We start from the raw sequence: 23578 nt of genomic DNA on the forward strand, positions 1-23578 counted from the left end.
GTGATACCCTACAACATCAAATACAATGGATAATTGTTTAAATGTTTATTACCAACTACAAAACTGCCAGAAAAGAAAAAAAAACAAACCTGCACATTGGCCTTTAAGGTCCTTACAGTGATAGAGCTTTAAACACGCCCCTCATTAAGGTCCTTACAATGCTAGAGCTTTAAACACGTCCCTCATTAAGGTCCTTACAGTGATAGAGCTTTAAACACACCCCTCATTAAGGTCCTTACAGTGATAGAGCTTTAAACACGCCCCTCATTAAGGTCCTTACAGTGATAGAGCTTTAAACACGCCCCTCATTAAGGTCCTTACAGTGATAGAGCTTTAAACACGCCCCTCATTAAGGTCCTTACAGTGATAGAGCTTTAAACACGCTCCTCATTAAGGTTCTTAAGGTTCAAAAATCTAAAAATCCTAAACCTAATCCAGTGATCTTTCTCACCCTAGCCAATATTTCTGAAACTAAAAGGTAGTTTTATTTAAAGTGAAAAGAGACAAAGAAACGACTATCATCTAATCAAGCCTATACTCAAACCTCAATATAACTTTATACAGTACAGGGTCTGGCAGAAATCTGTCCTTCTCCCTTCATCCAACATGGCAACCCCCTGTGTGTGTGTGAGTGTGTTGATTTATATATGCTTGTGTGTAGTGTGTATATTAATACGTATGTGTGTTTATTCATATATGTGTGTGTCTGTGTGTTCTCTGTGTATTCATAGATATATATTTTTTGTGTGTATGTGACTCTGTATGTGCATATGTATGTATATGTGTGTATTCATATATATCTGTGTGTGTGTGTGTGTGTTTGTTTGTGTGTGTGTGTATGTGTTGTGTGTGTATTCATATGCGCATGTATGTAGTGTGTGTACTCATGTGTTTGTGTGTAGTGTGCGTATTCATATATACGAGTCTGAAGTGTTTATTCATATAAGCGTGTCTGTATGTGTGTGTATGTGTTTGTCTTCATATATGTGTGCGTATGTGAATATGAATGTGTTTGTTAATGCATGTGCTTTTTCATATACGTGTGTGTGTGTGTGTGTATATATATGTGTGTGTATTCATATATGTGTGTGCATGTGAAAGGGTGTGTGTGTGTGTGTGTGTGTTTGTGTTTTCATACATGTGTGTGAAAATATGTTTGTTTTTAGGGTGTGTAGTATATATGTGTGTGTATATATTTTGGTGTGTGTGTGAAGTGGCTAACCCTTGGCTCGCCATCCTTATTCCATCCTTAGGCCCACAGGAACACAGATATAATGTTATCAATAAAGAGACTCATAAACATAATGAACAGAAGCACACTCAGAGTCAGGGCAGGCATGTCTGTACTGGCGTGTGATTCTATAATAGCAGGGTTATTTTCATCCTTTATTTTTCTGCAATGAGTCATCTTGTCGGGCTGGATTGGGTTGGGTTCATCTTGTTACACCCTTTACAGGCACACACACACACACACACACACAGTATGAACACAGACACATACGCACACGCACACACACACACACACACACACACACACACACTCACATACACACAGACAAATAACCACAGCTCAAATCATACACTCCTATGGTGACCACCTTAAACAGGAGAGAGAGACGGGGAGAGAGAGAGAGACGGAGAGAGACGGAGAGAGAGAGAGACGGGGGGAGAGAGAGAGAGATGGGGAGAGAGAGAGGGAGACGGGAGAGAGAGAGACGGAGAGAGAGAGAGAGACGGGGAGAGAGAAAGAGAGACGGAGAGAGAGAGAGATGGGAGAGAGAGAGAGCGCCACACTGTCACTGTCCTCCACAGACCACAAGGCGCATGCGTTGAGCCGTTCCATTATCTTTGTAATCACACCGCGGGTAGAGAGAAGTTGTGTTGTTTTACTCACCTTGTTGCGGTTGCTGTTGGTCAGACTGTGTGTGTCCCAAAACGCGTTGTGTTGTTCTCGTCGGGTTACTGTGATCCTTAAGTTTCGTCTTCTGAGCAAAACACGTCCTCTCCTGGCCCCGCCCCTAACTTCTGGCTCCAACCCCACAGACAGACACATGTGTGTGTGTGTGTGTGTGTGTGTGTGTGTGTGTGTGTGTGTGTGTGTTTTTTTAACAATGAGTTTTCACTGTGTAACATAAAACACATCTTATAGGCTACACCTTAAAATATTAAATTCAAGGCTATATTAGTGCATATGGAAGTCTTTAAAACAAATGCTACGTACCATTACCCCAGGTGATGCATAACAGAGCATACATGCTCGAGTTTTAAACATAAAACACCACAAATACCGCAAATAACTTCACCACTCTCTGTACAACAGTAAACATAAAGGTTCACACACAGCTTCAGCGGTAAAATGAGGAGCTTCCTACTGAGCCTCGTGGAAACACAGAGCAAGGCTAGCAAGGTTAGGGATGAGCATTATCACTAACCATGAGAGAAGGAGGGAGGGAGAGAGGGAGGGAAGGAGGGAGGGAGGGAGGGAGAGAGGGAGGGAGGGAGGGAGAAAGGGGGGGAGAGAGGGAGGGGGGAGGGAGGGCGAGACACAGAGACACTAACCCACTGTGGATCAGAGTCAGTGTCCGTTAACCTGCTGACCACTGATTGGTCAACGAGCAACAGGTGTGCCGCCTCCCCCAGCCCCAGCGTCCAATCAGACTCAGAGCAGGCGAGGCTGCTGAGACCACACCCAGTTTGGTTTTCAATTGTCCTTTGATGGAGTCTCATGAGCACCCTCCCTCTCTCTCTCACTCCCTTTCTCTCTCTACCCCACCCTCCCTCACTCACTCCCACCCTCTCTCTCCCTCCTCTCTCTCTTGCCCACCCTCCCCCCTTCCTCCTCTCTCCCTTCCTCCCTCCCTCCATCTCCCTCCCCCTCTCCCTCTCTCCCCCGCCCTCTCCCTCTCTCTGAACAGAAGCACACTCAGAGTCAGGGCAGGCATGTCTGTACTGGCGTGTGATTCTATAATAGCAGGGTTGTTTTCATCCTTCTCTGCAATGAGTCATCTTGTCGGGCTGGATTGGGTTGGGTTCATCTTGTTACACCCTTTACACACACACACACACACACACACACACACACACACACACACACACACACACACACACACACACACTCACTCACTCACTCACTCACTCACTCACTCACTCACTCACTCACTCACGCATAGAGAGAGAGAGAGAGGGGGAGAGACTCTCTCTCTCTCTCTCTCTCTCTGAGGTTCTGGGTTCGATTCCCAATGCAACATTCCCTCTGTGAGCCCAACCCTCTCCCTGTGATTGGACGACACTGGATCAGAGTGAGCGTCCGTTAACCTGCTGACCACTGATTGGTCAACGAGCAACAGGTGTGCCGCCTCCCCCAGCCCCAGCGTCCAATCAGACTGACTCAGGGACAGGTGAGAGAGTCTCTCTCTCTCTTCCCCTTTCTCTCCATTTTCATTTTGTCTCCCTTTCTCTCTCCCACTTTCTCGCCATTTTCCCTCCCTTTTTCTCCCCCTTTTCTCCCTTTCTGTCCCCCATTTTATCACTCTCTCCCCCTCCCTCCCTCTTTCCCTCCCTCCCTCTCACCCCCCTCACTCTCTCCTTTGCTCCCTCCCTCCCCCTCCCTTTCTCTCTCCCCCCTCCCTCCCTTTCTCCCTCCCCCGTCTCTCCTTCCTTCCTTCCTTCCCTCTCCCCCTCTCACTCACACACTGACACTGTGGATCAGAATGAGCAAACGTGAGGCTGGTTCAACCTGATTGGTCAACGAGCAACAGGTGGTCCGCCTCCCCCAGCCCCAGCGTCCAATCAGACTCAGACCAGGTGCGCAGCCTCAGCCAGTCACTCAGTCGTCGATTGAGTCTCATGAGAACCGTGAGACTCAATCGAAGGACAACTGAACTCTAAACCCAGTGGTGTGATCCACTACCCCTAAACAGACCCCACACACACTACTACATATTTCTATCATTTGCACAACATTTCACCGTGGCGGAGAGAGAGAGAGAGAGAGAGAGAGAGAGAGAGAGAGAGAGAGAGAGAGAGAGAGAGAGAGAGAGAGAGAGAGAGAGAGAGAGAGAGAGAGAGAGAGAGAGAGAGAGAGGGGGTTCTCATGAGACTTGAAAACCAACCTGGGGCTGGGGGAGGCTGCACACCTGCTGCTCGTTGACCAATCAGTGGTCAGCAGGTTAACGGACACTCACTCTGATCCACAGCGTCAGTGAGGAGGAGAGGGAGAAGGAAGGAAGAAAGGAAGGAAGGAAGGAAGGAAAGAGAGCGAGCAAACCCACAACACCTATTCATTTAGTCGTGGTCAGTGAGTGAGTGAGAGAGCGAGAGGTGATGAAAAAGCGTTTAGATCCTTTTTGGTTCGGTCGTCTGGGGCAGATTTGACTCAGAGCGGTAAATGTTCATCACTATTCCAACAGAGACATCAGGGTGAACACGCTCGTGTTCTGGAGGTGGTCCATGGAGCGTCTCTCCAACACACCGCTAACACAGTAACAGTTTGTATCGGAAGTGGGCGGAGTGGTGAATAAGCCACGCCCACAGGTTCTAATTGACCCAGGTCAACCATTGGTCTGTCTTGGCTTTGGCAGGAAATGGCAGAGTCGCCATGTTTGTAGTTCTTTAACCTCTCTACAAACTCATAACACCTTATATGGTGTTGTCCGTTATGTGGAGAAGAAAGCATTCATGGCTGTTGCTAGCTTGAACCATGTCCTCAGAAATAGACTAGACTAAAATAATTTACATCAGAGAGAGAGAGAGAGAGAGAGAGAGAGAGAGAGAGAATGGGCAAGTTAGAGCAAGAGTGAGAGAGCAAGAGCGATGACGTGAGTGAGTGACCAGTAGGCATGGGCAAAATGATTCTTTTCCGGGAATCAGTTCTTTCAGTTCCCTTCACTATCACAAATCGTTCGTTTGATTCGTTCGTTCAGTTCGTTCAGTTTGTTAAGTCATATGGTCAGTTACGTCATTTGGCAGGGCATCTCAGGTGTCTGGCCTCACCACTTTGCTTTTAAATATGAGGTACGCCCGCAAACGGAGCCTTTAAAACCACCAGAAGGTCTCAGACGGTGACGGTACTCGGGAAAACAGCTAATTTCTGTAGCATTAGCCTACGACGCCGCTCGAGCATTACACGTGTGGTTTGAGAACGTTTTAGACTCAATCAATATGAGAACGTTTTAGACTCAATCAACATGAAGTCGAGACGAAGCTCTGTTCGTTTGTATCTTTTATTTACCATATTGATTGAGTGACCATATTTTTATTTTATGTAAAAAAAAGGAATCAGTTCTCTTCTTTTTGGGAATCAGTTCTCGTCGTTCACCTTCGGGATTCGTTCGTTCTGACCGAATCGTTCGCGAATCGCCCATGCCTAGTGACCAGACTAAAATAATTTACATCAGAGAGAGAGAGAATGAGTGAGCGATGACGTGAGTGAGTTAGTGAGAAAGAGAGAGAGAGAGAAGGCAAGAGAGAAAGCGAGCGAGTGAATGACTGACTGACTGAGTGAGAGTGTGTGAGTGTGTGTGCACACACTCTCAGCGGGAGTGTGTGACCTTGCGGGCGTCCAGGCAGCCGAGGGCGACCGAGGCCAGGAAGGTGTGTGTGGTGCGGTGGGCGAGAGAGAAGGGGGCGTGGCCTACGCTCCTCTTCGTCAGGACGTCGGTGAAGAGGAAGAGGCCGAGGTCACACACACACACACACACACACACACACACACACACCCACAGGTACGGGTGGTTTATAAGGTCTTTTTTCCCATACCAGTTCATACCATGGTTTATGGAGGCACCACTTTCCTGTGGTTGTAGAGAGCTGTAACAAACATTAAGCTGGTACTTCTGAATTTAGAAAAATTCCCCACTATTCAGAATTCAATTCTAGTAAAAGAATCTGGAGATATGAAGGCCTGACATTCTACAGGACTGTGAGGAGGGGGCGGGAGGAGGCGTTTCCAGACATGAATATGACTTAGGAGGACCATCCTGGTATATCGAGACATTACAAACACACACACACAAAAGCCTATTAAACCCTTAGTTGTGAGGACCAACCTGCTATAACTGGACATCACTCATACACATACACAAGCCTAGCAAACCCTTAGTTATGAGGACCAACCTGCTATAACTGGACATCACTCATACACATACACAAGCCTATCAAACCCTTAGTTGTGAGGACCAACCTGCTATAACTGGACATCACTCATACACATACACAAGCCTATCAAACCCTTAGTTGTGAGGACCAACCTGCTATAACTGGACATCACTCATACACATACACAAGCCTATCAAACCCTTAGTTGTGAGGACCAACCTGCTATAACTGGACATCACTCATACACATACACAAGCCTATCAAACCCTTAGTTGTGAGGACCAACCTGCTATAACTGGACATCACTCATACACATACACAAGCCTATCAAACCCTTAGTTGTGAGGACCAACCTGCTATAACTGGACATCACTCATACACATACACAAGCCTATCAAACCCTTAGTTATGAGGACCAACCTGCTATAATTGCACATTACCTATACAAGCCAAGAAGCCAAGGACCAAAGGACTGAACGACTTCATACCTCTTGTCCTGACCTCTGTGCTTTTACATCTGAAAGCCATCACTGACCCCGTGCAGTTTGCCTACAGAGCCAACAAGTCTGTCGGAATTGCAGTAAACTTGGCCCTTCACTACATCCTCCAGTTGCACCTCCAGTCATCGGTCATGTCTGATGGTGATGAGTCTGCCTACAGATGGGAGATTGACAATCTGGTGACTTGGAGCAGACAGAACAACCTAGATCTCAATGGCCTAAAGACAGTGGAGATGGTTGTGGACTTCAGGAAGAACTAAGCCTCACCTGCCTCCATCACCCTCGGTGACTCCACAATTGACGCAGTGGAGTCTTTTCGCTTCCCGGGGACTACCATCTCCCAGGACCTCATCAAGAAAGCCCAGCAGAGGATGTACTTCCTACGGCAGCTGAAGAAATTAAACCTGCCAAAGACAATGATGGTGCACTTCTACACTGCCTTCATCGAGTCCATCCTCACCTCTTCTATCACCATCTGGTTCGCTGCTGCCACTACCAAGGACAAGGGCAGACTGCAGCGTATCATTTGATCTGCTGAGAAAGTGATCAGCTGCAATCTTCCATCCCTCCAGGACCTGTACAACTCTAGGACCATAAAGCGTGCAGGTAAGATTGTGGCTGACCCCTTCCACCCCGGTTACAGACTCTTTGAGACACTCACCGCTGGCAGGAGGCTGCGGTCCATCAGGACCGAAAGCTCTCACCACAAAAACAGTTTCTTCCAATCCACTATTAGCCTTATCAACAAGTTCTGGAGCCCCCTCTGACACTGACTCTCTCCCTCTCCCCATCCAGATAGACATGCTACATTAACGTAGCATCTTCAGACTTTCTGCATAACATTAACAGTCTTTATTTATTTGGGACCACTTCAGCCTGTTGTATATCTGCACATTTATAGAATTCTGTGAATACATTGTAAACTCTCACTGTTACATGTCATATACTTGCGCCTCAGTTTGCACTACAGCTCCTTCGTTGTAGAAGATTTTGTATATATGTTTATATTGTTTAGATTTTAATACTTGTTTTTTTATCTTCCTATATTTTTTACTTAATGTTTATTCTGCACTAACTACACCAAGTCAAATTCCTTGTGTGCAAACCTACTTGGCAATAAACTTCTGATTGAACTGATGAGTCTGAAGCCTATTAAACCCTTAGTTGTGAGGACCAACCTGGTATAACTAAACATTACCTATACACAAAAATCCATAGTAAACTAGCTCAGCCTTGATCAATGGAACAGAGCACTAATTGTTGGGCAAGTTTTAGTTCTACAGTATGATTTTGCTGAGTTCAACCTCTCTAGTTAACATCTGTAAACAATGACAACCTCAGTAATATGAGAAATTGATTTATTTTAAAAGGGATAAAATGGGCATTTATTAAACGAGTGGCTGACATGCTCAGCAGCTTTAACTTCTGCCCGAATTTCTCTTGTTTTACATTCACCTTTTCAAGGGTTGTTCTTATTGAAATTGTGTCAGCAACTAGAGGAAAATAAATTAAATGTTAGATCACAATTTCTTTCAATGAAAAATACTTTTATTATAATGAGACTTTGAATCTTTATAAAACGTTCTATAAAGGTTTAACATAACACGTATGCATAGAATTCAAGTGCAAAAAAGGTTCAGAGTAAAATAATTGATAATATAATAAAAGAGCACAATAGTCAGTCAATAACAACAAAAAATTGGGCAATATCTACTAGTATTACTAGTACTGCTCAAAAGTACTGCTCAAAACAAACGTGAAAAAGGGCTCTATGCGACCTGTTTATTTTTAAGCCCCCTGTTCCTCACAAAATCCCTGATATTTTGAAGTTCTATGCTGCAAAACAGGATCTTCAGCAAGCCTGCACTGCTCACACTCCAGTTTGGATGCAAGGTGTCCCTTAGAAATATGAGTTCCGAAGTATTTTGTGACTGCTTTGACTTCACTTTCACTCCATGGCTTTTTCACATATCTTCTTGACACTGCCAATCACAAGAACATATTTTTTTTGCTTAGATTGTGAAGATATCCAATACAGCTAAATAGTTGACTTTGTTTTTATATGTTCTATACAAATGTAATGTTCACCACTGTAATAGAATAAAGTGTTATTCAATTACAGTGGTATATGAAGACAGCTGACAGACACGAATGGACGACTCAAAAGACACAACTAAGATCTAAACTGAACAAATACCATCAACGCAACACAACCAGCATGCCTTGGGAAACCACACAGATAGGGTCTTTCCAGAGGATATAAGATGAAGTATATTAAACCTAATTCAATTTAGTCAAATTCTTTCTTGGGTCATCACTTCGACTGTGCTACTGCACTGTTGTAACTGTAGAAAAGCAGCTTTTACCTTGGGAGCTGGTGACCTCCTGGGTTTTCAACTGTTTTGTTTTTCCTGCAGAAAACAATTTTCAAAGCCAAATTATAATATTTACAGTATACAGACTGAATAAGCTGTATCTTACGAGAAGTAGACACTATAAGATAAAAAATCATTGTGGAAGTGAACAGCCAGTCCCTCTGTATGGTGCTATGTGTTTTTGCAACATGCTTACAAGTGTCAAAAAGAACTAACTATAAAAGATCGCTCACTTAGCTAACAAAGTAAATGGTCTTCTTCACAGTATCCCCAAAGTTACAACACATAAAAGACAATCTTCTTTTACATAGGCTGATAAGACTCTAGCCCTGGAGGAGCTGTAGATGTGTATAAATGGAACTCCCACCTGAGGCTGCATTTATTGTTTTGTGACAACATTGACAACAATTTGTGACAACAATTGACATGATTTAAATAAATTTCTTTGCATAGCATGTTCAAAACTAAAGCATTTTTTAATGTGCTTTCAGTGTGTTCAAGATCATGGCACAAAAAATGTTTCATCAAAAGCAATTCATCAGCGGTACGTTTACTCATCCACCTCATATTTTAGCGTTAAACTGTGACTTGGAGACCGTTTTCAACACTTTCATTTAGTCCTTCTAGTTGCAGAAAACGCTTGTGCTAGGCTAGCGCAAGTCGAGGGGATCTGCTAGCCTGCCAATAAAAACAGTTTTACCCACTCCATAGTACACCCGAGGCAAACCAATTATAACGCCCGACTATCGATGTAAATGTCTGTGTTGATAGAATAATATTAGAAATAAAACTATCCTTGTATCGCAATGATCACATTACATTTTGGGGGACTACTTTCTGGTAAAGGTAAACAGAGAAGCACACTCCAGGTTAATATCAGTCCGCCGCTGCCGTACCCTGCTTCCAACTACAGGGATTATAAACTAAATGTAATGCGATGCAAGGGTAAGTTTATTTCTAACATTATTCTATCAACACAGACATTTACATAGACAGTCTGGCGTTATAATTGGTTTGCCTTGGGTGTACTGTGGACTGGAGTGGGTAAAACTGTTTTTATTGGCAGGCTAGCAGATCCCCTCGACTTGCGCTAGCCTAGCACAAGCGTTTTCTGCAACTAGAAGGACTAAATGAAAGTGTTGAAAACGGTCTCCAAGTCACAGTTTAACGCTAAAATCTGAGGTGGATGAGTTAAATAAAGTAAACGTACCGCTGATGAATTGCTTTTGATGAAACATTTTTTGTGCCATGATCTTGAACACACTGAAAGCACATAAAAAATGCTTTAGTTTTGAACATGCTATGCAAAGAAATGTATTTAAAAGATGTAGGTAACTCCAGTAAGAACTTATCTATACTTAAATGATTGTTTAGCTGAAATCTGTCTTTGTGACAATGATACTCACATTTACATGTCAAAGCAAGCCATTTTAGACTGGAGACGGGTCCACTGCAGTCTTGACAATGGTTCAAAGAAGAGACGACTGCACTGACAACTTGGTGGTGGCACTAAGAATAAATAAATTAAAATAATAGTTACAAAATTAACTACACAACATTTCTGCCACGACTAATATTTGAGATCTAAGCATTTGAGGCATATGTCAATTAATCTTTGAAGCAGAATATCATATGAATGTGAAGGTTATGATGCTGCTATATTGCCACCTAAAGAACAAACTTTGAGTCATATATGAAGGAATACGATGGCCCTCACAAGGAGAGCTGTCCTTACAACTCAGTTTAGAGATGCACCACTGACACACAAGTGACACAACTTACTCACACAATGGGCTCACCTCTATTCAAATTTGAAAAGTTATGTGCTGTCCTTACAAGACACACTGCGACCTGACAGCCCTTAACCTTATCAGGTATTTTGAAACATTCCACCAGCTTCTGTCTGACCCAATGTGCAGAGATACTGGAGTGCAGTGTTTCCCCTATATTCATTCAGATTACGCTAGATTACGAGCGCCACTGCTGAAATTTCACAAGGTCATTAATGTCAACGCGCTACTAAGGATTTTTACTCACACTGTGTGAGCACAATGACACAGCGTTATTTTGGACTTTTGAGTCATTAATTCGCGCAGCAAATCATGTGGGACCCTCCTCTCATTCTTCAGAGGACATTTACGTAAAATGTAACGCTCATGCTTATAAACGTTAGAGTAGCATGAGTAGCGTTAAGTCAGCATAACGTAGAGTAGCGTAGCTCCTTATGGAAATGTGCAACAAGTGAGCGAGCAGAGAAAGTGACTAAAGTGATAAAAGCGAACAGAGCAGCAACAGCACAGAAAGAGATTAGCAGGAAGTTGGCAGAACATGTAGTTTGTCAGTTAATAAATGCTACAGCTTCTGAAGCCAACAGTAACAGTACGTTTTTAGCTGCTGAGTAGCATTAGCTACATTAATTAGCTGCTTGTCATTACTATGTGTGTGTGTCCAGAGGAGCAGAGAGAGATGCAAGGAGAGGTTCGAGGAGAAGGATCTAGAGAATTTTCCACAATGAATATAGTTCTTACTTCATACAAACGAGTGTCCATCTAAAAACAGCCCAGTGCAGTACTTTGCCCTAGCCACCTGCATCAAACATCTTGTGAGTGTGTGAAAGAATATATTCTAATACTCACTTCATCAGCTGGCGTGTCAGACGTTGCACTGCTGAGTGTCAGAGCCTTGCTCGTCTCACCACAGAATTCCTGGAGATAAGAGATAGGTGCAAATAAAACAATTGGAATAGTAATGAACAGTAATAATGAATTGTCATGCAGCAATTATTGTGCTACAACACTGGCAATATGTACAACAGACATCACATTGCAGCAAGTAGGATATACGATGGTCCTCACAAGGAGAGCTGTCCTTACAACTCAGTTTAGAGATGCACCACTGACACACAAGTGACACAACTTACTCACACAATGGGCTCACCTCTATTCAAATTTGACAAGTTATGTGCTGTCCTTACAAGACACTGCGACCTGACAGCCCTTAACCTTATCAGGTATTTTGAAACATCCCACCAGCTTCTGTCTGACCCAAAGTGCAGAGATACTGGAGTGCAGTGTTTCCCCTATATTCATTCAGATTACGCTAGATTACGAGCGCCACTGCTAATGTCAACGCGCTACTAAGGATTTTTACTCACACTGTGTGAGCACAACGACACACAACGTTATTTTGGACTTTTGAGTCATTAATTTGCGCAGCAAATCATGTGGGACCCTCCTCTCATTCTTCAGAGGACATTTACGTAAAATGTAACGCTCATGCTTATAAACGTTAGAGTAGCGAGTAGCATGAGTAGCGTAAAGTCAGCATAACGTAGAGTAGCGTAGCTCCTTATGGAAATGTGCAACAAGTGAGCGAGCAGAGAAAGTGACTAAATAAAACAATTGGAATAGTAATGAACAGTAATAATGAATTGTCATGCAGCAATTATTGTGCTACAACACTGGCAATATGTACAACAGACATCACATTGCAGCAAGTAGGATATACGATGGTCCTCACAAGGAGAGCTGTCCTTACAACTCAGTTTAGAGATGCACAAGTGACACAACTTACTCACACAATGGGTTCACCTCTATTCAAATTTGACAAGTTATGTGCTGTCCTTACAAGACACTGCGACCTGACAGCCCTTAACCTTATCAGGTATTTTGAAACATTCCACCAGCTTCTGTCTGACCCAAAGTGCAGAGATACTGGAGTGCAGTGTTTCCCCTATATTCATTCAGATTACGCTAGATTACGAGCGCCACTGCTAATGTCAACGCGCTACTAAGGATTTTTACTCGCACTGTGTGAGCACAACGACACACAACGTTATTTTAGACTTTTGAGTCATTAATTTGCGCAGCAAATCATGTGGGACCCTCCTCTCATTCTTCAGAGGACATTTACGTAAAATGTAACGCTCATGCTTATAAACGTTAGAGTAGCGAGTAGCATGAGTAGCATAAAGTCAGCATAACGTAGAGTAGCGTAGCTCCTTATGGAAATGTGCAACAAGTGAGCGAGAAAGTGACTAAAGTGATAAAAGCGAACAGAGCGGCAACAGCACAGAAAGAGATTAGCAGGAAGTTGGCAGAACATGCAGTTTGTCAGTTAATAAATGCTACAGCTTCTGAAGCCAACGGTAACAGTACGTTTTTAGCTGCTGAGTAGCGTTAGCTACATTAATTAGCTGCTTGTCATTACTATGTGTGTGTGTCCAGAGGAGCAGAGAGAGATGCAAGGAGAGGTGCGAGGAGAAGGATCTAGAGAATTTTCCACAATGAATATAGTTCATACTTCATAAAAACGAGTGTCCATCTAAAAACAGCCCAGTGCAGTACTTTGCCCTAGCCACCTGCATCAAACATCAAACAAAGAATATATTCTAATACTCACTTCATCAGCTGGCGTGTCAGACGTTGCACTGCTGAGTCTCAGAGCCTTGCTCGTCTCACCACAGAATTCCTGGAGATAAGAGATAGGTGCAAATAAAACAATTGGAATAGTAATGAACAGTAATAATGAATTGTCATGCAGCAATTATTGTGCTACAACACTGGCAATATGTACAACAGACATCACATTGCAGCAAGTAGGATGACGTGTTGTGTAGGTGCTTTTTTCACACTATAACCAAAGACAACAAGTGGCTGTGATTTTACAAAACACAACTTGCCGTTTTATTTTCTGTTGAGGCTGTTTTTTTTTGTCTTGGACGTTTGGGGTTCCTTATGTGGTGCCTGCAATTGTACAGAGGAAATGTATGCTATTGTCATATAATTTCTCTATAAATCTGACCTTTTAGTACATCATATTTCATAATTTACAGGGATGTGTTGATTCACAACATATATACACTACAATACATTATTTCACTCTAACAACTTTGACTGCTCAAGCCCCCCAAATTACTGATTACTCATTGTCTGTTGCTCTCTTACCATTTCAGTGTTTCCCATAAGTTATGAAAATAAATGAAAATTAAATATATTCCTACATGTATTTTATGTAGGGGGACCATATTTTGATTGCCAAAAAATAGGAACCTCGAGACACAAATTTAGACAGGTTAATGAATAAAGTACCGCAGTATTCTGTGCAACGCGCCAGTCAATTCAAGTACATTTAAGTACAATTTTTGTCCCATGGAGGAGGCACATAAATGACGTAACTGAAACGCTGCTGCTTATGTGTATGTATGTATATATAGCACAACACTGTAGCCCACTGTTCTTATGGTTTCCTCGACGATCGTGTGAGGCATTGGAGCAGTTTTTAACGCAGCAGTTATTTCCAGGCATTGTTAAAACAGTACAGAGTTGCATCAACCTCCTCTGCTAGCAGCTACCGTGTCAACAACAACGCAAAGCTCAGCTGCACTCGGAGGGGCGTACCTTCCAACATGGCGGAAAGGGGAGGGGCTCTGTGCCGTGACGACAACTCCTCATTCTCCATGAGGAAAATAGCCTACTATTTCTCTAGATAGCCTCGTCAAATTACAGTGGTGCCAAATAGTGACTTCTCACTAAATAAACCATAGCCTACTCATTTGACTTATTTGATTGTCACGATCATGAACGTGATCGTGTTATCTTTCACATACTAACCTGTCGGTCTTTAAACTCCTTGTACAACTCTGCGTGCTTGTCGGCTACGCCAGGTTACGCCAGGTTCGAGCTGTTGGCTCCCTTTGCTTATATTTGTTTGTAGCACTGACGAGAAACAGGTCTCGGTTCCTAAGCAAAATTGAATATACGACTGCACCCAGCGTCTCTATTAACGTTGTACCAGAAAACACCGTCTATAACGGAGACTCTCGCCCGCCCCTCCCTTGGTGCTTACCTGCAGCTACACGAGAGCGAGTGCCACTGCCCACTAGTTAATCACTCGCGGATAATTTTCTCAGACGGATAAAATAAAATTTAACATTATAAATGGCCCACCAAATAAAGCCTATTTGTGGGAAACACTGCATTTACCTAGTTTATGCTATATAGATGCTGTATATTTTAGGTGTGTTAAAACGTGCTTTCATGCTTGCCCTCTTCGCTGCAGGTAATAGCCACTGCCATGTACTTACCGAGGAAACTAGGTTAGAGCAAACAATTCACTGCTCACAAACGGCTGGCACAAACAGCCAGTAAATTAAAATATTACCATCCCTAGATACATTTTTATTGCTAATACATTTATAGTTCGTCAGTATCACTTACCAATTTTGTTAATCCAAGTTTCTGCCTGGGGCCATGGAAAAATGCACACTCTCTTCGGTGCCACTTCGCGCCAGTAGGTGATGGACAACTCAGCAGCCAAATCACAGATCAGAATCTGCCTGATTGACGTCAGCTTCAGCCAATCACTGATCAGGTGTTCAGCCAATGAAAGGCTCTCATTCAGTGTAACCCGATCAAGAAATGTGTATGGAGCTGCGGTACCACAAACCAGCAGTAGTAGGCGATTATACACAACGGGCACACACACACACACGCTAGAAATCAGGTCAACCGTAACTATGAGGACAATTCGAGAAAAAGCGGGAGGGAGTTATTTGCATCATGCTAAGTGCTTCTACGCTGCGAGACTTATGAGGACATCGCAACTGTCCTCACAATTACGGTATGTCCTTATAAGGTCGGTGCGTAAACGGATGAAATGTCCTCATATACAGGTGGAACCAACGCACACACACACACACACACACACAAGGCATCAATATGATTGACGAGGGCGTCGGTGAAGTGGAAGAGCAGAGGACACACAAACGCACACGCGCACACGCACACACACTTAGACAATCAAACATTACGCAGTGTGTGCAAATTCATTCACATTGAATGTTTGAATTTGTGCATCAGTGAACGTGTGAATAAGTGTTCAAGTGAACAGCTGACTCATTATTGAATGAGTGGGTTATTAAATGAGTGAATGGAATCATTTGTGATTGTGTGGATGAGTGAAAGAGTGAACATATGAATAAGTGAGAATAAGTGAATGCCTAAACAAGTTTTTAAGTGAACAGATTTATAATTGAATGAGTGAATGGATTCATTTGTGACTGTGAATAAGTGAATGGCTGCAAAAAAGTTCACAGCTTCATTATTGAATGAGTGGATGAGTGAAAGAGTGAATGGATTCCTTTGAGAACAGTGAATGAGTGGATGTGAAAATAAGGGAATGCCTTCACTAGTGCTCAAGTGAACAAGTGAACAGATTTATAATTGAATGAGTGAATGGAATAATTGTGTTCAAGTGTTCAAGTGAACAACCAATTTGTTATTGAATGAGGGGATGATTTAAAAAGTTACAAATAATTTGTGATTGTGTGGATGAGTGAATAAATGAAAGAGTGATTTGGTGAATGAGTCCCCCCCTGGATCGCCTTCGTAAGGACCGAGTCGAAACCGAGGGTCTAATAGCCTACTACACAACGTAGTCAGGTAGTTTTATTCAGAAGTTACAATTTGTAATAATAAAAATAATAAAGAAATGAAAGAAAAATAGAAAAAGCTATTTGCTGCTCTGAGCGCGGGGGACAAAAGGGAGAGGGATGTCAAAAAGTGAAGAGCCGTGTCTTCGTGTCTCGGTCTATTCATACTCTTAACGTTGTTCTGGTTCTAGCCAGTTCTAAGCAGTATATTGTATACAGAAGATAAGAGTGTCTGAACGTCATTGAGGTCAAACCGCATTCTGCCCTGTACATCTTGTTTCTAGGAAAGGGCCTACGTTTCAGTATGGGACATGTTTCAGGTGGAACAGCTGCACAGCACAGTTTTTACATTCAACAGTCAGTACAGTTTCCACAGTTCAACAGTTTCCTAACAGTTCAACAGTTCAACAGTTCAATAGTTTCATCAGTTCAACAGTTCAACAGTTCATTTTCTATCAGGTAGACAGCATATTGCAGATATACAGCTAAAGTGGTTATACTGTGATGTTTTTTTTAATCCAGGAAAGGCCGCCGAAACAGGATCACTTTTAACTCACTTTATTTGGTAAAGGTTTTGGTCTATTGTCTATGAAAGAAAAGGAGAGGAATAGTATATAACACGCGCAGAGCGTCTCTAAGCTTTATAGCTACGATACGCCGCCCAAGAGATTCTCTCTTCTAAAAGTTTGTTCTTATATAGAGAGGTAAAGGTAGGCTTCTTCTACAACGTTTAAACCTGCTCACTTCATCTGTGTTCAAAGTGCTGCCCCCTTGTGACTATGTGAGAATATTACCTCTTAACTATTGTATGTGCTCGGTGCTGCTCCCTGTGGCTATGTGAGAATATTACCTCTTAACTATTGTATGTGCTCGGTGCTGCTCCCTGTGGCTATGTGAGAATATTACGGCTGAAATATATTACAATACGGGTTCTTTAACTGAGGCGTGGATATATGATGTGCTGGCATATATATTGCCTAAATAAATGCACATATAAGGTAATGCTGAGGATACATGGTGTGCTGGCGTATATTGCCTAAAGAAATGTCCATGGTCTGGACAGCAAGGTAGAAGCAATGTTCATCAAAAGGGGCACATGATCTGGATAGCAGAGTGCGTTCTCAGGTGCCTTCTGGGGAGCACCAAAGTGTGTGTCTGTGTGTCAGCTTTTCCTGTTCCACGACATTCTGTACGTCATGTTTGCGGTACGGGACGAAGGGAGGGCTAATCATTTAATCTGTCTTCAATGTTCATCGGCCAATCAGATTGACCTCGACGCGATGGCAACCAGCCTGAGCCGATAAATGTTACGTGGACTGCAACCCCCCCCAACCGCCAAAAACTCTGCCCGCCCGCACCCCCCTGCTCTCCCGCACCCCTGGACGAAAACAACTTACCACCTACCGCGCCTGGTGTGTTTGTGTGTGTGTGCGTTTGTGCATGTGTGTGTGTGTGTGTGTGTCTGCGCACCGGTCTGCCCGTTTTTTTTTCTACAACCGACACAGAGACACTGATCCCCATACCCTAAACCCAGGGAGGAGGTCCTCCTGGGTGAAGGTGGACCTGAAGGTGTGGATGTGTGTCAGTGTGTCTGAGGACCCTCCTACACCTGGGGACACTCTGTAGAAGGACAGAGTACCAGCAGGCCGGTCCAGATACACTCCTACTCTGTGAGAGCCAGCGGGGGGGAGACGTATGTCTGTCTGTCTACGGTTGTACCAGGCAGAGTAACGATCATCATCACAATAAAGACTCCAGGACTTGTTGTTCCATCCAAGCAAGCTGTCATCACCCAGTCCTCTCCTTGTGATTCCTCTGTATGTCACGCCTATAAAAACATTTCCTTTCCACTCTACCTCCCAGTAACAGCGGCCAGTCAGAGCCTGTCTACACAACACCTGGTGATAGGAGTCAAATCTCTCTGGGTGATCTGGATACGACTGGTCCTTTCTAACCCGCGTCACCTTTCTGTTGTCCTCAGACAGAGAGAGTCGTCTGTAGGCTGTGTTTGGGTCCAGTTTGAGTTCACAGGTATCTGACGGAGAACAAGACATGATTAGTTCTCTGGGGCCCCCGTCTGGATTTCTAGTTCAGATTCCTGTCCTATTTCACTTTCCTTCCACTTGTCCATTAAGTTTGCACGTCTGAGTTTGTTTTGAGAATGGGTCTGTGGTTTGAGGCTAGGTTCAATTAGACAACATACATTGTCTGCTTCCAATAAAAGCTTAACATCAATGAACTTAAAAACATCTCTTTCACGTCATGACATCCACAAAACAAGGGAAACGGTTCACAGAATTCACTGTTCGGTTCATATCACGGTTTTGGGTTCGCTACGTTTTGGGTAAAGCAGGGGATGACACAAGTGACTATAAAATAAAGTACACATATAAACATATAGACACACACACACACACATATATATATACACACTGTGACAACCCGCTCCCCACCAGGGGGATCCGTGGGCTAGTGGTGGACGGCATATACCGCCGCCACCCACTAGCCAGCGGCAGAGAGCACCACTTGACTCACCGTCATCAGCCCGATGGGGTACACCTGGCCGGAGGGAGGAAGAGACCTGGGGGACATCTTAAAGGGTGGCCGAGGACTCACTCAGGGGCGAGCAGGAACGACGAGCACGGAGGAAGACCGTACTCGAGTCTCACAGAGGCCATAGTATATATAGTGTATTTCCAGTTCACTACTTCGTTTTGTGAATAAACGCAGATTTCGGCTGAACCTGGAATCGTGGTGTGGTATTTGCCGTGAGAATACAGACATTTGTGAACCGGGTTGCCACATATGGTGGAGAATGCGGGCAATCCGAAACCCACTACAACTCACGGTAAAGTACCCACCCACCCAGCATGCAGAACCCAGACGGAGCCGCCGCTGCCTCCATCGCCCAGCGACAGCAGCAGCTTCAGGCACAGGCCGCCACTATGCAGCGGGATACGGCAGAGAGTATAGCCCTGCTCCGCGAAGCGGTGCTCCGCCTCACCCAGCACGCCGTCCGCGACGCTCCGACTGCCTCCCCGACCAGTCGGCTCACCAAGCTCGGCCCGGATGACGACGTGGAGGCATACCTGGAGGTGTTCGAGCAGACCACCCAGAGGGAGAGCTGGCCGGAGGACCAGTGGGCCCACATCCTGTCGCCCTTCCTCACCGGACCCGCACAGCAGGCGAGCCAGGATCTCTCGGCAGAGACCGCCAGACAGTATCCCACACTCAAACAGGCGATACTGGCCTACTACAGGCACAAGCTCGCGGCCAGGGCCCAACATTTCCACAACTGGCATTTCGACATACGGGGAGCGGTACGGACACAGATTGCTCAGCACGGGCGCCTAGTGAGAAGGTGGCTGGCGACAGGCGAGGGACCCAGCCCGCTGGACCGGGTACTTATAGACAATACCATCCGCCAGCTTACCACCACAATACCATGGCCCAGCAGCTGAGTGCCAGTCCCCGGACCATACCTCGGCCGACCGAGACCCATCGAGACCGGCAGGGACCCATGACATCGCCACGGACACCCTCACCGGAGCCGCCGATCGTGACCCAGGAGGGCTGCGATGGGAGGCGGTGCTACACCTGCGGCCAGACCGGACATTTGGCCCGATACTGCCCCGGAGACCAGGACGTGTCGATGCCGTTGGCCTACGCGGACGAGGGGACGCACCAACCCTGCATGTTGGCCACCTGTTGGGCGCAGGGGATGGCCGGGACCCCGACAATCCCAGCACGGGTCATGAACCAGGACACACAGGCTCTACTAGCCACTGGCAGCGTGGTAACCCTTCTTCGTCCCGACCTGGCGGGGGGAAAGGAGGGGGGACCGATGGAGGTTGCCTGCGTGCACGGGGACACCCGGACCTATGGGACCTGCCACGTGGTCGTCCGGACCCCCTACGGGGTGTTCACGGCCCGGGCGGGGATTGTACCCCACCTACCGGTACCACTCCTGATCGGGAGGGATTGCCCGATATTTCACCGACTGTGGAATCCAGAGCGGGAAACCCGGTCCCGGAGAGAGCCCCCTCGCCGAGCGGGGAGGATGGTTCGGCCGGCCTACGGGGCCACGCGGGTTCCGGCAACCCAGGAGGAGTCGACTGCAGAGGACCAGGACTCCGAGGGGAACGGGCCCTCACCACCGGGTTCTCCACTCCACACGGCAGGGGGGTCCGCCCAGTCCGGATTGCAGGGGCCCGCCCCAGGCACCACGGATACCCTAACAGCATCAGAGCAGAACGACCCACCCAAGGGGTCCGAGAGTTCCCCCCTCACCGAGTTCTCGGACTTCTTACCAGCAGGGGGGGAAGGAACTACTCGGGCGGGTCAGTTCGCTAACGCCCAACTACAGGACGACGCCCTAAAACATGCCTGGAGCCACGTTCTCGCCCACGACGGACAAACCCGGGACTCGGTGAGTTGCTTACCGCACCCACACTTTAGCACCAGGGGGGCGCTGCTCTACCAGGTAGTGGAAAAGGATGCGGGGGTGATGGAACAATTAGTGGTCCCACGACCCTACGGTAGCAAGGTGCTATTTATGGCACACACACACCTCCTGGGAGCGCATCTGGGCATGGACAAAACCCCGGACCGGGTCTTAGCGAGGTTCTACAGGCCGGGGGTAAAGAGGGACGTGGAACAATATTGCCAGACGTGCCCCGAGTGCCAGCGGGTAGCCCCTAAGGCCACGGTTAGAAACCCCCTCATTCCCATGTCCATCATAGAGACTCCATTCGACCGGATAGCCCTGGACATTGTGGGGCCCCTCCCCAAGACCAGCCGGGGACACCGGTAATATCCTGGTGCTGGTGGACTACGCCACCCGGTATCCCGAAGCCCTACCCCTACACACGGCCACCGCTAAGGCGGTAGCTAAGGAACTCATGCTTCTTTTTAGCCGGGTGGGGATAGCACGGCAGGTAGTAACCGATCATGGCTCCTGTTTCATGTCCCGTGTAATGAAAGAATTGCTTAGCCTTCTCCAGGTCAAGCAGCTCCGGACGTCGGTGTATCACCCCCAGACGGACGGCCTGGTGGAGCGTTTCAATAAGACCTTGAAACAGATGCTAAAGAAAACCATAGACACCGACGGAAAAAACTGGGACCAGCTACTGCCCCATGTCCTGTTCGCGGTACGGGAGGTGCCCCAGGCCTCCATCGGATTCTCTCCGTTCGAGCTGCTCTATGGGAGAAGGCCCTGGGGAATCCTGGACGTCGCCAAGGAGGCGTGGGAGAGCCAGCCGTCCCCCCACCGCACCACGCTGGACCATGTGGAGCAGATGAGGGACCGCATGGCCCAGGTGTGGCCCATCGTCCGGGACCACCTCCGGCGAGCACAGCAGGCCCAGGCGAGGATATACAACCGGGGAGCCCAGCTGCGCGTCTTCCACCCAGGAGAACTGGTCCTGGTCCTGGTCCTCACGGCGGAGTGTAAGTTCCTGGCCAAATGGCAGGGACCGTGCGAGGTGGTCGAACGAGTGGGAGAGGTGAACTACCGGGTACGACAGCCCGGGAGACGTAAGCCCACCCAGCTGTATCATATTAATATCTTGAAGCAGTGGAGGGGGGGAGTGGTCCCTCCCGACCCGGCACCCCTGGGGTTGGCGGCCCGACGCGGAATCCCGGTGTTTCCGGTGGGAGAGGACCTCAGCCCGGCCCAGAAGCCCGCCCCTGCAGCACTAGGTGTTCTCCGAGCTCCCGGGTAGGACATCGGTCATCCACCATGATATCCGGACAGCGCCAGGAGTGACGGTGAGAGTTCCCCCCTACAGAGTCCCGGAAGCCAGGCGGGTTGCGATCCAGGAGGAGGTAGGCCGGATGCTGCGGCTCCGGGTCATCGAGGAATCCCGCAGTGCCTGGTCCAGTCCGGTCGTCCTCGTGCCGAAACCTGACGGGAGCTTCCGGTTCTGCAACGACTTCCGGAGGCTGAACGAGGTGTCCGAGTTCGACGCCTACCCCATGCCCAGGGTGGACAGTTAATAGAGCGGCTCGGTCCGGTCAGGTATCTCACCACCCTGGACCTGACCAAGGGGTATTGGCAGGTGCCGCTAACCCGGACCGCCCGGGAGAAGACGGCGTTTGGGACCCCGGGGGGACTGTACCAGTACACCGTCCTTCCCTTCGGCGTCCATGGAGCCCCAGCCACATTCCAGAGGATGATGGACCAGCTCCTACGGCCTCACCAGGCCTACGCCGCCGCCTACATAGACGACATCATCATCCACAGTGACAGCTGGGATGTCCACCTCCGGCAGCTGCGGGCGGTGCTGGGGGAGCTGCGGAAGGCGGGCCTCACCGCCAACCCGGCCAAATGCCGCCTCGGGCCGGAGGAAACGGCCTACCTGGGCTACCAGGTAGAATGGGGGAACGTCCGGCCGCAGGAGAGCAAGGTGGCCACCATCAGGGACTGGCCCCGCCCCACCTCCAAGAAACAGGTTAAATCGTTTTTAGGGCTGGTAGGGTACTACCAGCGGTTTATACCCGGTTTCGCCACACTGGCCAGCCCTCTAAGCGACCTGACCCAGAAGGTACTGCCGGACCGGATCAGGTGGTCGGAGGCCGCCGAGAAGGCCTTCGAGATGCTCCGGGGAGCCTTAAGCTCGGAGCCGGTGCTCATAACCCCTGACTTTGCCTTCCCTCTTATAGTGCACACGGACGCTTCGGAAGTGGGGCTGGAGGGAGTTCTCTCCCAGGTCCGGGCCGGAGAGGAACACCCCATAACCTACATCAGCCGGAAACTCCTCCCCAATGAGAGGAACTACTCTACGGTGGAAAAGGAGGCCCTGGCCATCAAGTGGTCCTTGGATAAGTTATGTTATTATCTTCTAGGTCAGGAGTTCACCCTGGTCACCGACCATGCTCCACTGAAATGGATGGCCAGCGCCAAGGACTCCAATGCCAGGGTGACAAGGTGGTTCCTGGCCCTCCAGGACTTCCATTTTAAGGTGGACCACCGACCGGGCAAGGAGCATGCCAACGCCGACGCCCTGTCACGCCGGGATGCATGCCTGGGCTGGACCCCAGGCGACCAGAGGCTTCAGCAAGCAGGGAAGGAGTGTGACAACCCGCTCCCCACCAGGGGGATCCATGGGCTAGTGGTGGACGGCGTATACCGCCGCCACCCACTAGCCGGCGGCAGAGAGCACCACTTGACTCAC

At 47.1% G+C, this 23578-nt stretch overlaps 1 protein-coding gene across 2 annotated transcripts in view; it reads right to left on the reverse strand.

The window, feature by feature from the left end:
- Positions 1-23578, reverse strand: part of LOC311338027 (tripartite motif-containing protein 16-like) — a 102012-nt gene that overhangs the window by 72822 nt on the left and 5612 nt on the right. The window contains exon 5 of one of the 2 annotated variants that reach the window (XM_084488947.1): positions 17778-18438. The exons of the other annotated variant lie outside the window; for it this stretch is intronic. Coding sequence (XP_084345073.1) covers positions 17894-18438 — 545 coding nt within the window. The 3' untranslated portion in view covers positions 17778-17893. Of the gene's footprint in view, positions 1-17777; positions 18439-23578 lie in introns of those variants that run through there. 2 annotated transcript variants of the gene reach the window in all.

The sequence above is a fragment of the Micromesistius poutassou genome (assembly GCF_964030765.1).
Source record: "Micromesistius poutassou genome assembly, contig: SUPER_1_unloc_1, whole genome shotgun sequence".
NCBI classification, from domain to species: Eukaryota; Metazoa; Chordata; class Actinopteri; order Gadiformes; family Gadidae; genus Micromesistius; species Micromesistius poutassou.